General features: G+C 39.2%; 1 protein-coding gene across 2 annotated transcripts in view; it reads right to left on the bottom strand.

Annotated features, from left to right (window-relative positions):
* TMEM59 (transmembrane protein 59) overlaps window positions 1-17,498 on the bottom strand; it is a 24,648-nt gene extending 7,150 nt beyond the window's left edge. Inside the window, exons 1-6 of one of the 2 annotated variants that reach the window (XM_006149351.3) lie at window positions 17,197-17,498; window positions 11,868-11,973; window positions 9,730-9,824; window positions 4,995-5,147; window positions 3,104-3,185; window positions 1,379-1,463 (exon numbers count right to left, since the gene is read on the bottom strand). In XM_006149351.3, coding sequence (XP_006149413.2) covers window positions 1,379-1,463; window positions 3,104-3,185; window positions 4,995-5,147; window positions 9,730-9,824; window positions 11,868-11,973; window positions 17,197-17,385 — 710 coding nt within the window. In that variant the 5' untranslated portion in view covers window positions 17,386-17,498. The remainder of the gene's footprint in view (window positions 1-1,378; window positions 1,464-3,103; window positions 3,186-4,994; window positions 5,148-9,729; window positions 9,825-11,867; window positions 11,974-17,196) is intronic. The other variant, XM_006149352.3, reaches the window with a different exon arrangement.
* Between the last annotated feature and the right edge of the window lie 5 nt (window positions 17,499-17,503).

The following is a 17,503-nucleotide window of genomic DNA, read 5'->3' as shown; positions in this document are numbered from 1 at the left end:
TACATAATTCTTATTATTCATATGCAAGATACTATGATAACAGTTCATGTTTGTGTACAGGCGTCTAAGAAATACATCTTTAGTTACATTGGCCAAGCCACGGTGGCACAGGCAGCAGGGCATCGCTATGTGATAATGGAGTCACATGGAAGGCCTGGATCTGGATCTTGAGTCAACCTATATATTTCAGGCATGCATGCAAGTCCATGATCCTAGCTGGCCGGAGGCTGGTGGGGAGGATTATGTCGTGGTGGGCCCCTTCTGGTGTACCTGTCCCTTTCTCTCTCTCATGAAAAAAATAAATAAGAAAAAAGTTAACCATTTCCTAACCTAAATAGTTACCAATTACTTTTAAAATATTAGGTTTAAAAGAACCACATAAAATATAATGACGAATGTTAAAGGGCAATACATCACCAATAAAATGCCAGGCAGTGAAATACTGAGAAAAGATTAGCTGATTATTTAGGTTCTTTAGAACTATCAAACTGTAATAAAATTTCAAACACTAAAGAGTAACACTGCCCCCTTTTTGCCACAAAGTCAAAAGCAGATTTGAACTAAAAGAAAGAAAAAATTTAAAGTTATATCTTCATTTTCTCACACAGTCTTTAATGCTTTGTTTAGTAAAAGATACTAAATTTAGGGGCCAGGTAGTTGTATAGTAGTTAAGTCAGCTGGATCCCACACTGTCAACTGCATGGTTTGAGTCCTGGACCCAGCAGCTTGAAAAATGCGCTGAGTGCATGTGCTCACGTGCTCAAAATCCTGAAAAGTGGGAGACATGGAGGATAAGGGATTGCAGCATGTCCATGCACCATGGAAGGGGCCTTCTCATCTTCCCTGTCTCTCTCTCTCTCTACAGAGAACACATATGCCCTATAGCAATATTTTTTTCCAGAAGAGAATATATTGGGTTGGAAAAGTCATGACATTTTTTTAAATGTAAAAAAACAGCCCTTTTCTATGTTAAAGAAAAAAAAAAGCCCTTTTAATCTATAGTCCCTACCAATCTCCTCTAGCCTATCTGGCCATGTAGATTAAAACAAAAATAAAAATCTGACCTCCAAACTATCCAGACATACTTTAGAACTTAATTTAAATGTCTGGAAAAGTACTCTTCACATAAATGAAGGAATCTAACAAGAATGCTCTTATACTGTGAAAAAAAAACTTGCTTTAGTTTTATTAAAGTAGTATGTGTAATACCTTTAAAACCAACTAACATAACCAAAAATATAACTTTGGAAGGGAAAAGGTAAAAAGATCTTAAAATTTTTGAACTGATGGTATAAATTTAAAATAACAACGAAAAATGTATCTCTTTGATACAAGCCAGATTTTATTTCCTATGCACTTAATAAAGAGGAATACATACAGAGAAAGGCATCTTAAAAAGCCATCGCTTTCTCCGTCTTCGAGATAGTTTCTGTGCGCTTGTGAGCTTCTCATTTGTAGATCTGCTGAAATAATAAGGAACAAGTTTATACCATGCTATATCCCAAAAACTAAACACATGACTACTAGATATATACATGCTACAGATAGCCAATGGCTTTTTTTTAGATTTTTGCTGTAGGGCATATGCACTCACCGGAGAGACAGAAAGACAGAAAGTGACTAATCACCCGCCCCCTCCCCTCCCAGGGGATGGCCATGATGCAATCCCTCCTCCCCTCAGGATTTTCAGCATGCATGCACAGGTGCCCAGTATGAGCTTCGGGCTGCTGGGTCTGGAACTTGAACCGTGGTCAACTATGGTTTTTACAGCTATAATTTGATATACTTTATAACGCATGCAAATTCCTCTGGCACAGCAAAAACCAAAAGAACATTCTACCACAATGAATTTCTTATTTAATTTTCAAGATCTTATTGATATTGATGCTTTTTGTAAATTACATGTGGGCTAGAATAATAGAACTTGGTTTATTCTGATCTAATTAAAGTGAAAGATGGTTTCATGTTATACATTATCATTATCCACCTACCTCTTCCTATCAATAATTAGATTAATTAAAGCAGTACCTAAAGTAAAGTATGAGCTAATACATTTTGAAAGGTAAGTTCTTTAACTTGATGTTTTATGTCCCTGTAAGTTAAAATTCATTCTAGTATAAACCAAAAATAATAGGGACTCCTACTTTTAGGGCAGTTTCACTATTTGGTTAATCTATTGAGAAAAATTTGATCAGTTCATACTCAAAACATCTTATTTATTTATTTTTTAAAAAGATTTTTACCGGGAACCAGCAGTTAGCATAATGGCTATGTCACTGGACTCCCACCTAGTTGACCGCGGCTCGCATCCCAGACCCGGTGGCTTAAAACTCACGCCGGGCGCGTGTGCGTGCGTGCCCAAGATCTCGAGAGGAGAATGGAGGAGAAGGGATTGCGGCATGACCATCCCCCCTGGGGGGTGATTTCTCGCTTTCTGTCTCTATGTCTCTGTCTGTCTGGCGAGCGCACGCACCCTATAGCAAAAATCTCTCTCAAAAAAAAAAAAAAAAAAAAAAAAGAAAAGATTTTTGCCATAGAGTACATGTGCTCATCAGAGAGAGACATAGACTGAGAGAGAGAAGTGAGGAATCAACCCTAAGAGTGGATGGCCACACAGCAATTTCTTCTCCATTCTCCTCTCGAGATTTTGGGTATGAATGCACATGCACCCAGCATGATTTTCAAGTGTCCGAGTCTAGGATTCAAACCACAGTTGGTCAGGTGGGAGTACACGCCTTAACCACTATGCCTCCTGCTGGTTCTGTCAAAGTATTTTTTGAAATAAATTAAATGTTTTCAGAATAGAATGTCCTCAAAGTGTGATTTCCAAATTAGCAGTATCAGCAAAACTTGGAACTTGCTAGAAACGCACATTCTTGGATCCTCTCTTGACTTGGTAAATTAGAAGCTCTGGAGGTGGGGCCCATACCTCTGTGTTTTAACCAGCTCTCCAAACTCTAGTGCACATTAAAGTTTGAAAACCACTGTTTTAGAAATCATCTGCTCACCTTCCATCATTATAAAAACACACACACAACCAACTCTACTACAACCAGATATGACTGCTAATGTTTCTACCCAAGCTACTTAAAATAAAACTTACAGGACATTTTGCTTAGAGATGATTCTCTCAAATGTGTAGGCTCCTGCTCCAACTGTGGTGCATACTGAATTTCTGGCTTAGACTAAAACGATAATGAATGCAATTAAGTCATTTGTACCTCTTAAGCATTTCTCAGTAACAAGTTCTAGAACATATCACCTCTATAAACATTTCTCTATAAACATTTAAATTGAGAAAAAGTAACAGTTACTATGATATAAAAAATAAAACACATTAACCACAATATATTTTAATTGCACTTCTTAAACATCAGATCCAGAGTCTTGCAAAGAAACAGACAGATTTCTGGCATAACCAACTCTTTAGTCAATTTAAATTCCTGATAACACTTAAAAAAAGAGGAAGGGCAAATTATGACATACTGTATTACATACCATACCCTTCAAAAATAAGTTCTAGTTCTAGTGGATCAGGATTAATTTGGTGGATTACAATTTTTGGTCAAACATATATTAACTTTTATTTTTCTGATTTCAAACATTCCACTCTTCCCTAAGTATGGGTAATTGATAAATTATACCAAGCATGCCATACTATAAATCTTCTATACAGCTCTGATCCTCTGGAATGGGGATTTTCCCATCTCCATTATACTTAAATTGACACAAATTTTAGAAAGAAATAGAACTAATCTCTCTAATCAGGAATAAATGAAAGCTCTACTCTGAGTCAACCTAAGCTTTAAGGTAGATCAGTTTAAGACACAGAACTTATTCACGAATTTTAATAAAAAAATTCCTGTGTTTTACTTATTATCAAAATAAGTACTGGGATCCAAGGCTCAGGATAGTGGTAAAAATCTTATACTAGCTGTATACTTAGCCACTTAATTAGCAATAATAATTAAGTTGTCTGCTTACCTGAAAGGAAGACAGTGCTGCAACATAATTTGTTGGCTAGTAAATTTGAGGAATTTAGTGAATTAAAAGGAAGACAGCATGGCAGAGTGGTATATGAATTTTGGAGGTAAAGTGCCCTGAGTGTGAAGCCGAATTCTGTTACTAGCAGTGTGACCTTTAACAAATTAAGATTCTCAGTTTCCGGGACCAGCAGTTGGCGTAATGGCTATGTTGCAGGACTCCCATGTAGTCGATCACAGTTCGAGTCCTGGACCGGGTGGTTGGTTTAAACTCATGTCGGGCACATGTGCATGTGTACTCAAGATCCTGAGAGGAGCATGGAGGAGAAGGGATTGCAGCATGGCCATCCCCCTGGGGGGTGATTTCTCGCTTGCTGTCTCTTTTTGTCTTTCTGGCAAGAGCACGTGCCCTATAACAAAAACCTCTTAAAAAATCATTCTCAGTTTCCTCATCAATTAACTAGGCATACTTAAAGTTCATAGAGTTGTCTGAAGATGTGAGATACCATGTGTAAAATACCTACTACAATAGAACCTTCAAGGAATGACAGCTGCTATTATCATGGCACACTGCAAAAAATGAGACGGGAAAATTCATCTCTTGGAGGCAAGATGCTTTGTCCACAAGTTCTTTCCAAGAATTTTAAGGAAAAGTACCATAATTAACTAAAAATTATGTCATATCCCATTTCTCTAATACTCCTAGTGATCATATACATGCCATCATTTATATTCAAAGTATATTAATTATTCTTATATTGAAAGCTTTTATTTTATCAATTTGGCCAGTATTCAATTTAGAAGACTCAGAATTCTGGTTAGATAAGAACCAATGGCCTTTAGATAAGACTTCTAATGGGCAGAGGCAAGGATAATCACACCGCCCTGACGCATTACTATTTCATGATAAATATTTGTCAATGACTAAGTATGTGGTACTATGCCAAGTCATTCATTTAAGATATATACATTTACTGTTGTTTTTTAAGTGAGTCTATGCATAATTGTCACCTGAAATATAACTATTTTTCCATCATCAGCTTGAAGATAAAAAGTCCATGAGGAGGTTATGAAGCTCTGTGCAGAGTCCATCATGTCGCTCCAGAATGACCTCACCAGAGTGAGAGGAAAGAGTAGATGCATTTTTGGCATCAGAGACATAAGCTTTAAAAAAAAAAAAAAACATGAGAAATGTCTTTTAATATATAGATATTAAAGAGAATACTACAATCAAGATTCATCAAATTTTTATTGTGACAGGGTATAAACAGTTCAATGAATCCATCATAATCATTAGAATAAGAATAAACTCTTACTTATCCTTGCAAATTAACTACACTAAAGCGTAAAGTCCTAAGCTACTTTAATTTACTACAGAATATGCTTATAACTACCTGTTATCTTTATCTGAACAGCAGGCTTCTGGGCCAGCCCCATGGTGCAGTGGTTAAGCACTGCACAGAGGAAGATGGATTCCCACATGGACAACCAGGCTTTCAATCCTAGCCTCAGGGCATGAAAAAGATGCTGGGTGTGCATGTCAAAAGAATAGCAGGCTTCTGATTCAGGTCTACAAGTATGGAGACTCTTGAGAACTAACAAGGCCTCTAGAGGCAGAAGAACAGGAAGAAACAAATCATACCATTCTCATCTTGAATGCTTTCATCTAAAATAAATTGTAATGAATGGAAAACAGGAAAACAAACAAAAAAAATCAATCAAAAGAATATATGCATAAAATGTAAGACAGAAATAAAGAGAGAATTTAGGGGCTCGATATATGTACTATACTACTGAAAAGATTTTAACATTGATTGGCATTATGTCCCCTCCAATTCTGATTTCTTAGTTTATTTTAGCAGCACCAGACCCCACCAGAGCACTAGTGTGGGATGCCATTTGCTGAACTCTAGGGATAGCTTTGGTTCTGTTATATATCAGAGAGAGGCACCATGTGGTGGTAGAGAGCAAGCAGTTTTTGGAATCAGAAGATCTGTATTCAGGATCCAATTTTCCCACTTTAACGCTGTGAAGCCTTTCACTGATTAACTCACTGAACAAGCACTTATTGAGATAAATTTAAAAGAACAGGGACCATATATGCTTTTATTCATCAACATATATTTCTGTTTAATTTGTATAGTCTACATAGGACAGAGGTTAAACACAAGGTGGTATGTTTATACAGAGAGAAGAACCTAATCCAAACTAGGATGAAGGGTGGTTAAGAAGGTTTCATAAAGAAAATGACATCTGCCTAGAGTCAAGGGTTCCCTGGGCAGATTGGGACAGGAAGGAACAGAGACATAAATAGCATGTCCTATTACAAAAATTTAGAACTGTTCAGTATGTGTATAATTAAGAGAAAAGCATTTTAAACACTTAAAAATATATTTAATGTTATTTATCAGAGAAACAAAAATTGAAACTATAATGGGCCTACCTCAGTGGGTTTGAATCCTGTGTTAATCTGAAAAACACTGGTTGTGTGCATATCCAAGATCCCAAAGAGCTAGAGGGCTGGGGAGAGGGAATCGCAGCATGACACCACCCTGTCAAGGGTGCCTCCTTTTCCTTCCCTCCCTCCTGCTCTGCCTCCCCAGCATGTGCTCAGGCAATGTCCTCTCTCATGAATAAAATAAATATATAAAAAAATTAACTATAATAAAAGTGGTACACTGTGAGCTGGTGAGAGGAGGAAAGGAAAGTGACTGCTAATGAGTATGGAATTTCTTTTGGGAGAGTTAAAAATATTCTAGAATGGGCACAACAGATGGCGCAGTAGTTACGTCGCTGGATTCCTACATGGCTGACTGCAATTTGAGTCCGCAGCCCAGTGGCTTGAAAATTACACTGGGTGTGTATGTGTGCATGCCCAAGATCCCAGGAAGACAATGGAGAAGGGACTGTGGTACAGGTATCCCCCAGGAGGGTGATTCTCACTTTCCCTTTCACTGTCTCTATCTCTCTCTCTATCTCTATCTCTCTCCCTCTCCCCGGCAAGCACAGCACCCTAAGGCGCCAGAAAGACAGAGACAGAGAGACAAAAAGCAAGAACTCACCCCCCAGGGGGATGACCACATCACAATCCCTTCTCCTCCATTCTCCTCTTGGCATCTTGGGCACACATGCACACGCACCTGGTATGAGTTTAAGTCATTGGGTCCAGGACTCGAACCATGTTAGCTACATGGGAGACCAGCAACGTAGCCATTATTTCATCTGCTGGTCCCAAAAGAAAAAAATTCTGTAATTAGACTAATGATGGTTGTACAATTTTGTGACTATACTAAAAATCATTCAACTGTGTATTTTAGAAGGGTGAAGTTTATGTATATGAACTACATCTTAATTATAAAAATTGGTACATATTCCATGGAGGGGAATTTTGCTATTTCTCAAAATTAAAAATGCACATAACTCTAAAGTCAACAATTCTATGATTTTCTTCCATAGGTATACTCATAAATGTGCAAAATATACACCATTTACAAAAGAAAAAGATTAGAAACAACCTACAAGTTCACAAATAAGGAATTCTTTAAATAAATTATGATATAGCTACACAGAATAGCATATAGTAAAAATAAAAATACGGAGTAAAAGTTCTTTGTATGTGCATAAAATGCCTCTGTATGGGTAATCTTGGCTATGTTAACAGGAAAAAATAATCAAGTAGTTAAGAGACGGGGCAGGAGACTTTTTACTACGTATCTTATTTTTGGTAATTGTCAGAGGTGTACAGCCTCAACTGAGAGAGATGGGGGAGAGGGAAGCAGGTCCCAGTGGGGTGTGGTCACATTATAATCCCTGTAATCCCTTCCCTTCCATTTCTCTATCTTACTGGGATTTCAGGAATGCACACACATGTATCTGGTATGTTTTTCAAACCATTGGGATAGGATTCAAACTGCAGTTGGTGGGCTCGCAGAGGGAGTGAAGGTTAAGGCACTTGGATTCCACGTGGCAAACTGTGAGGTTTGAGTCCCGTACCCAGTGGTTTGAAAAACATGCTAGGCACAGCGTGCCCAAAATCCCAAGAGAAAAATGGAGGAGAAGGGATTGTGATGTGACTATCTCCCCTGGGTGGATGCTTTCTCTTTCTCTCTCACTCTCTTTCTCCAGGGAGCACACATGCATTGTGTCAAAAAAGAAAGAGAGAGAGAGAGAGAGAGAGAACAAACTACAGTTGGCCATGTAGGAACTGGCTTCTTAGCTACTAGGCTATGTGCATAAAATGCCTCTGTATGGGTAATCTTGGCTATGTTAACAGGAAAAAATAATCAAGTAGTTAAGAGACGGGGCAGGAGACTTTTTACTACGTATCTTATTTTTGGTAATTGTCAGAGGTGTACAGCCTCAACTGAGAGAGATGGGGGAGAGGGAAGCAGGTCCCAGTGGGGTGTGGTCACATTATAATCCCTGTAATCCCTTCCCTTCCATTTCTCTATCTTACTGGGATTTCAGGAATGCACACACATGTATCTGGTATGTTTTTCAAACCATTGGGATAGGATTCAAACTGCAGTTGGTGGGCTCGCAGAGGGAGTGAAGGTTAAGGCACTTGGATTCCACGTGGCAAACTGTGAGGTTTGAGTCCCGTACCCAGTGGTTTGAAAAACATGCTAGGCACAGCGTGCCCAAAATCCCAAGAGAAAAATGGAGGAGAAGGGATTGTGATGTGACTATCTCCCCTGGGTGGATGCTTTCTCTTTCTCTCTCACTCTCTTTCTCCAGGGAGCACACATGCATTGTGTCAAAAAAGAAAGAGAGAGAGAGAGAGAGAGAGAACAAACTACAGTTGGCCATGTAGGAACTGGCTTCTTAGCTACTAGGCTATAAGGCTGGCCTATTACTTTTGAGTTTTATACCATGTGGCTGTATTTCCTGTATAAAAATTAACAAAAAATTTTTTTCTAGTACATTTGTAATAAAGAATATGAGGGGTAGGAAGTTTTGTTTGTTGATTTTGATGCCAGAGACCATGAGAAAAAAGAAAGAGGATAAAGCGGGGAGACAGGAGAGAAAGTACCCTACAACAGGGCCTGGCCATAATGCAATCCTTTTTTTTCCCCCCAGTTCTCCAGGCCACCAAGATCCTGGGCATAGACACACATGTCCAGTATGCCTTTCAACTAGGACTAGGACTCAAACCCTGCCTGGTCATGTGGGATCTAGCTTCCTCTGCACTGCATTTAATCACTACCATACAGAGCTTTTTAAGAGGGAGTTTTAAGAGATGACTATGGAGGGGTACTCAGGAGCTTGACTGTGATAAGAAGTTCAGTTAGGAGCAACTGAATTATATAAAGTAGGAGAACAACATGATGAGCTTTCCATTTAGAAAAAATATTTGGACATAAAGAATGGATTAGATGGAAGCTTATTTAATAATATAGGAAATGCTAATGATCTAAGTTAAGGAATGGAAGTTGAAAGGGAGAAAAGGAACTCTGAGATAGCAAATTATCTGTGCCTCAATTTCTTTATATGTAAAATGGGGATAATATCTTCACTGGACTATAAGAAGAAGCAAAATAAAATTACAGATGTGAATATAATTTTCAACAGTGAAATAACACAAAAGTAATAATTCAATGGACTATTCTCTAGGCAAACATAATGTTTGCTAAAAACTAAATATAAAGTCAATGCTAAACAGAATCAGTTGGAAAATAAGCACTGCAAGGAATACAAGTCACTGTCATCTAAGCAGGCAATTTTGAGAGACAGTATTATTTCGTACTTGTTCTTGTCTCAATTCGGCGAATGGCAGCTGATTCTGGCAACCAAGATGACAAGCATATTGCTCATCAGATTGGGAATATGCTTCTGTACATGCTGTAAGAAAAAAAAAGGTCAAATTATTCTGAAAAGAAAGAAAAATAAAGGGAAAAGACAAATAAAGAAAAGGATTTGGCATTTTACAAAGAAATTTCTTATACTTAATAAGAGTTTCATCAATCTGAACTTCCAAATTTGGTAACAGCAAGAAATACATTATTTTATTAGAACTCTATATTGTCTCCCTCTGAAAAGTCCAATGTTCCATGTATAAATCTAATCATTACATACCAGGACTTGGGCTCTCTGATGACATGTGTGTAAGGAAATCCTCATAGCTAAGGTTTATGGAGTGGGTAGAGCACTGGACTGGCACGTTGAAGATGCCATTAACAGTCTGGCTCTGTCATTTGCTAGCTGTGTATGTGACCTGGGCTGAGCTGTTTAACCTCTGACTATTGATTTCTCTGACTAAAACAGAGATCACCTACTACAGCGGGTTGACTGAAATCATTTATGTTAGGGATTTACACAATTATATGGTATTATTGTTACAACTGGGTCACTCAGTTGAGAGGCAAAGGATATTCACATGGCAAGGGGAAAATATGACAAAGTAACCAGTTTAAACTCTAAATTCTAAGAAAACTGAACAGGAAAAAATTTTTTTTGGAGAGGTTTTTGCTATAGGGCGTGTGTGCTTGCCAGAAAGACAGAGAGAGAGACAGGGAGACAGAAAGCGAGAAATCACCCTACGGGGGGATGACCACACTGTAATCCCTTCTCGTCCATTCTCCTCTTGGGATATTGGGCACGCACGCACATGTGCCCATTGTGAGTTTAAGCCACTGGGTTTGGGAATCGAGCCATGGTGGACTACACGGGAGTCCAGCGATGTAGCCTTTATGCCATCTGCTGGTCGGGAACTAGAAAATTCTTAAGCCAGTGATTCTAAAATTGAAGTAGATCTCTTCCAAATATATTCTCTTCATCTAGATCAGTAAAGCCATTGCTTTCTTGTATAATACTTTGCTATTATTAATACAATCATTTTATTTTTCTTCCCAATTCAGTAATGCATTTATGATATAATTCTCATAGGTGCAAGATAATAAACTGAACAGCTTTATGCACATATAAAGATAGTCATTTAGAAGACTGAACCATACAAATAAGGTGATGATGGGACCAGCAGTTGCCGTAATAGCTATGTTGCTGGACTCACATGTAGTCAACCATAGTTTGAGTCCTGGACCCGGTGGCTTAAACTCATGCCAGGCGTGTGTGTGTGCCTAAGATCCCGAGAAAAAAATGGAGGAGAAGGGATTGCGGCGTGGCCATCCCCAGGTGGGGATTGATTTCTCTCTTTCTGTCTCTCTCTGTCTTTCTGGTGAGTGCATGCACCCTACAGCAAAAACCTCTCCAAATAAGGTGATGATATCACAGAAAACAGAAGGTGAACCACAACAGGGGAAAAGGGGGTCTTCTGCTACACTGAATAAACAGTATAAAGAATGGAGAATATTTTACTACAGTTCTTTAAAAGCTTAATGTTAATTGTGTCTTGATTATAGATTTCTTTGATTAAACACATCTCTTTCAGCAAAAGGTAAGAACAGTGGCTTAAAAGATGGCAAAGTCTCTGGTTACTTTTTACTGGGATGACTAACAAAGAAGACACTATTAAAAATGGAGTTAAAGGTCTAACTCAGTACAAAACCTGGAGCTAAGTCAACTAACCTATGATTGGAAGGCTTAGGAAAACTATACTATCTGTGAAAAGGTAGTGATATATTACAAGTAGGGTAATTACTACTGCATTTGTCTAAACAGAATGCTTGGTTAAACAAAGGTGTCCTAAAACAGAATGCTTGGTTAAACAAAGGTGTCCTACCCATAGTACAAAGTAAACACTGTCGTAGTGAACAGATGAAACTTAAACCCCATGAAATTTCTAGCAGCAGTTACTCAAAACTCTAAATTCATAGTAATTACAATATGCTGGATGACTAGTTTAAACAGCATGCTTACAATTTCCTAAGGAAAGTATATAAAAAGCATAACACAACACAAAGAAAACACCATTAGCAAGCATCTTACCGGATTCACATTCCAATTTGGTCCGATTTAAATCAATTCCATCATCCACAAACTGACAAATTGAAAACAGTCTGCAACCTCTCTGACATGCATACAACTCCTCTTCCTAGGGAGTTTGAGAATAGGGAGGATTACCAAAAAATAGTTACTTATCTCTCAGGGGGAAAAAAAAGGTCAAGAAGGAAGCAAAGTTAGTAGGGTTTATTATAAACCATCCAATAAATTTTATAACTGAAAAGGAAAAAAATGATAGGAGTCAGGTAATACCGAAGACATTTGCCATATAAAGAGGTTTGCCTCCTTATTTTAAAAGCACTATCAAGAAAAAAGCCTAGTGAGTAAAAGCGCTGCCCTTTCTCCATATTCTCTGGTCACAATCGGTGGGGGAAAAAACTGACAAAAAAAAAAAAAAATAAAAGTGACATAATCCGAACTTTTAATACAGGTAGAAAGGAGTAAGCAGATGCCCCAGGACTGATGGCATATTTCTTTCACATCCTGGTATCTATAAATCGCCAAGTTTATCAGGAAGTTTCATGACCAGTTTCCCAGGAAATGGTGACTAAGGCCCTGACAGAGTGAGGTATACACCTATAAAAATGTTTATATGAAAGGATTTTTAAAACCTGGCTTACTACAACTAAAAACACAAGAGCAGCAAGAGTGACATGTGGGTATGGCAATTAGCCAGACCCAGACGAGACCTTTTTTAAGTGAGTGACTACACAAATTTCCGTATCTACTTCTGTTTTCTCATCATTAAAGGAGACAAAAGCTATTAGTTGTCTCCAAATCCTTCATTATTCCTGGCATAATGCCTGGGACAAGGACGGTGCTTAATAAGTGCTAGTAGTGTTAATCTCAATGAATTTTTTAAAATAGAAAACAATAATTATATGCACCATTGTATATGTGTGGGAGCTCAAGGTAGGAAGGATATATAATTATTCATTATTAGAAATATTAACTGCTTAATAAGACTGATAGCAATGTCTTCAACAAGGTTTTTCATATATATATATATATATAGATAGATAGATACATATCTATCTATATATATAATTATTTAAAACAACCTAGTGCATTTAGGGGAGTCCCCTCAACTTACTGTGTGATCCATTGTGAACAAAGGCAGGTACCTAATAAGGGAATAGCATGTGCACATACCAATTAACAACCAATGGTATACAGAGGTATAGATTTCTTCTAGCAGAAGAATTAGTAAAATTTATGCAACAGCAAGTATCCATTAAAAGGAGGTGGCTGCAGTTTTATACTAATTAGGCTTTCTCATACAACTCTTCAGGTGGCAAATTTTTGGAACTTAGTTTTAACTGCATTAAGGTGAAACTGAAAAACTTTTAACAGTTAAGATAAATTGCATTCCTTCGTAGGTTTTGCAAGCTTTGTAAAACAATGAAAGAATTCTCTTACAGGAACCAGCAGGTGACGTGGTGGTTTGTACAATGGACTCCCATATGGCTGATAATGGTTCGAGTCCTGGACCTACCTGGTGGCTTGCTTTTTCACTTTCCCCCTTTTTTTCCATCAAATTAAAAACAAAACAAAACAATAACATTAAATAAGTCTTTAAAACAAGAATTCTCTTATGTCTTTTCAGCACTATGTATTTCCTGATGTTGCACAAAGAAAGCATGATCTTATTGGCATTAGTGATTCCACATGCCATTTCATTTTCAAATAAGCTTTCTTTTGTTAAAACAACCCAATGAGCCACTTTGCAAAACTGTAAGGCATGCTGTAAATAGCCAGGGTTCAAGACTCAGCCCTGGTTTAAAGCTCAGCCTCTCCACTTATATGTTTAACCTTGAGCAAGTTACTTAAGCTCTCTGAGCCTGTTTCCTTAGTTGTAAAATGAAGACAATTTTGTGCATGTGCCTGCATGATAGAGGACACATGTGCTTGCCAGAGAGAGACAGAGAGAAAGGGAGAAGAGAAAACACCTCCCATGGCGAATGGTCATGCCACAATCCTTTCTCCTCCATCTCCCTTCTCTTTCTCTTTCCTTTCAGGGTTTTGAGAATGTACACACAGGTATAGCCCACAGCAAAAGTCTCTTTAAAAAAAAAAAAAAAAAAAAAGCGACCAGAGTTAACGTAATGGCTATGTTGCAGGAATTCCACGTAGCCGACAGTGATTCGAGTCCCGGACCCGGTGGCTTAAATTCATGCCGGGCGCGTGTGCGTGCGTGCCCAAGATCCTGAGAGGAGAATGGAGGAGAAGGGATTGCGGCGTGGCCATCCCCCCTGGGGGGTGATCTCTCGCTTTCTGTCTGTCTGGCAAGCGCACGCGCCCTATAGCAAAAAACTCTCCAAAAAACAAAACAAAACAAAACAACAAAATGCAGGTTTGGAACTGCTCAGGGAGGCTAGGCTTTTTAGCAAAAAAAAGCTGTCTGTACTTATTTTGTGCATGGCAATAAAGCTCTACTTTCCTTTATCACACGTGTACCTACAGTTTGCTTTGTAATGCACAAATGAGGAAACTTGGCTTGAATTTGGTAATGCAAGTTAAATATTTCATGTTCTACGTATCCCAAATTACTGACAAGCTTACATGAAATATATTTCCTTTGATTTAGAGCACAAGGAAATGGTATTTCCCACCATAATGAATATTTCCAGTCAAGTAGTTAGAAACTCCCTCGACTGATACTATCTATAGCTTTTATATTCATTTTCTGATCCTCAATTAAGTCAAGTTAACTACTCTCGCATTATTGAGACTACTAATACTATATGTGTATCATAGTTTTACAACACATCACAAAGAAATAACCATCTGTCACTGTGTTAGGCAGTGTACTAAAAGTGCAACATGTATTTTCTTTCATCTTCACGCTAGCTGTGCAAGGTGTGATGTTTGTCGCTCTGTCTGTACACATGACAAAATGAGCTTACAAGTGAAGTGATAACCTACGACACGCAGATAGTAAAGAAGAGCTGGGAATAGAACCCAGGTTTGTATGGTTCCAAATCTAACCTCTGTTAAAAAATGACTAGGCTAGCTCTAATTAGTTTTGTTATTAACATGGCTTCTTTTGTACTTGAACCCAGACAAATCATGCGATTTGAGGAAAGTTAAAGGATAAAATAGTAATTTCAAAATAACTACTTACAGACGGGGAAAACATTCTATTTCTTGCAACAAATAATTAATTCTGAAAAAAAGTCATTAAAATGAGATTTCTATCTGCCCGCACAAATATCAGACCAAAACAGGCTATGTGAGTTTGTAAATTCAGCCAGTTTTTTATAATACACACTGCTTTTTCCTGAACTGCAAAATATAATACAAAGGAGAACCAACAAAATTCAGTGACATAAATAAAAAAGTTAAATGTTTTAATATAAATTTATTAATAGGAGGCAATACATATTGGGGGCTGGCAGGTGGTGTGGTGATTAATGGTACTGAACTCCCACATAACCGACCCCAGTTCAAGCTGCGGACCTGGTAGCTTGCTTTATCACTTTCTCTCTGTCTCTTACTCTGTCCCTCTCTGGTCAACTTTAAATAAATAAATGAATGAATGAATAAATAAAGTTAAATAAACTGATTCTAAAAAAAAAAAAAAAAAAAAAGGGAAAAAATAAATAAAAATAAAAAAAATGATTCTAAAAAAAAAAAAAAAAAAAAAAGAGGCAATACATATAGGAAGTTTAGGGCTGAATTCTTACTCTCCTAATTAATTGGCTACCTGATGGGGGCAAGTCAATCTTTCAGAACACCAATTTCCTCAACTGTAAAACCATGCTTTGGAGGTTTGTTGCAAGAATTAGGATAACGGTATGATAAATCCCTTATCATACTGACTAAAAGAGAGTAGACTGTCCATATGTTTTAAGTCCATGACATACAGAGTCAGATTATTTGGAGAGTTCTTGGTAAGAACAGTTTAAAAAAAAAAAATGACTTATAGGCATCATACCAATTGATGAGAAAATAGTGTACATTATAAAAGTACCTAAAATTTCTAGGAATGTAAATCCTTTACGTTATTTAATTATTCTCCCAGCATTCTGGTTCACACTATAAATTTGCTAAGAAAATCTCGAAAAAGAAAACAAACGAACATGAAGACAATACAAAAATAAGACTCGGACCAATTCCAAGCCAAATCATTGACTTCAGTCCAGAAGCCAGAATTTATTTCTCTCTCAACGTCTATGTTAATCTCTGATTCTGAAAAATCTGGGAACGACCCTTCTCACACTTCTTTTTAAACTGACAACACTCATGCAATGTAAAATGCAGCAGTAAACAAAATGTGGGAAGTGACAGCGATCAGAACTTTTCATTTCTAAGACCTGAAAACACTTGTCCACATCATCATCCTACATGCCATGTAAACGTCACTGGAATAGCCTTGATAGCCACTGCAGTTCATGAAAGGGCACACAGACAATAGGGCAAAAACAAGGAAAAAAGATCTGCCACACCAGCCAAAGCTCTCATAAAGCAAGACAGAGGCGACAAATTACAAACGGGAAGGGTGTGGGGAGAGTCACCAAGCAATTCCTCCTCCTGAATAAACACATTTCTTAAGCAAAAAGCCACGTGAGAAGGACGGAATTAAAAGGAAGGCAGCAGCTGCTGAGGTGGGGGACAGGGAGAGAGCGTAGAGTCCCGCCTCTCCGTAAGCTGTGACCCCCCGCCCCTCCCGAGGGTGGCCTGCTTTCTTCACCCACTCCACGAATTCCTTCTCCTCTACCCTGAGTAATGAGTGTGTAGAGGCAGGACCCTCACTGCTTCTCCTCTAAGACACTCCAGTGCCTGGTGGCAGCGTCCTGCCCACGTAACTCAACAAAGGCGAGAGCCCTCGGTGCGTCCCACGACTTCTAGGGCTGACCACCGTGCGCCTGTGCCCTCGGTAGACCGCGCCCCTGGCCCAGAAAGACGCTCAGTAATCCAGGGTTCCGAATGACCCCCGTGGGCTCGCGGACCTGCGCCTTCCACCCAGCCCTCCCTCACACTCCCTGAAAGTGGGGACCCGCCCTAATTGCCCCCATTCTCCTCCCCAGGACTGCCGGGTTGCCCCGCGGCCCCGACGCTGCCAGAGACAAGGGATGGTGTCTTTCTCATCTCGGTTCTCCAGCCTATCACAAGGAAGGGCAGTGCAAACTTCCGGTAATGACAGCAGGAACGGGGTGCAGGCAAGATCGGGGAGCAAAACAGGAGCGACACAGGTGGGAGGTAGTGGTCGAAGGGCAGTTTCAACCGCCAGCTTCCCAGAGCCGACGTGGCTGTGAGGAGCAGAGAGAGAGTCAGCAGGGAAGGGAGGTAGCCCGGGTCGCACGGGCCCTACCTTGGGGTAGGTGTGCAAGGGGTAGGTCAACTGACAGGCCCGGTGGCAAGACGCCGTATCACCCAAGACCGAGTCAAAAGCTTCAGCCGAAGCGGTCCCTGAACCTCCGGCCAGGGCCATGGTCAGCAGCAGCAGCGGCGGAAGCCCCCGTTGGGCCCTAACCCAGAGGCTCCCCTTCGGCGCCGCCATTTTGTTCCCCTCTGTCACAGCGGCTCGGCTTGTTGCTGTTTTCTTTTCAGGGTTTCCTCCTCCTTCCGGGGCCAGCCTCGCTCCTAGCCCCGCGGGTCGCTGCTTCCGCCTCCGCCGT

Source organism: Tupaia chinensis, unplaced genomic scaffold (assembly GCF_000334495.1).
Source record: "Tupaia chinensis unplaced genomic scaffold, TupChi_1.0 Scaffold000259_1, whole genome shotgun sequence".
Taxonomy (NCBI): Eukaryota; Metazoa; Chordata; class Mammalia; order Scandentia; family Tupaiidae; genus Tupaia; species Tupaia belangeri.
This window is presented reverse-complemented; position numbering and strand designations above follow the sequence as displayed.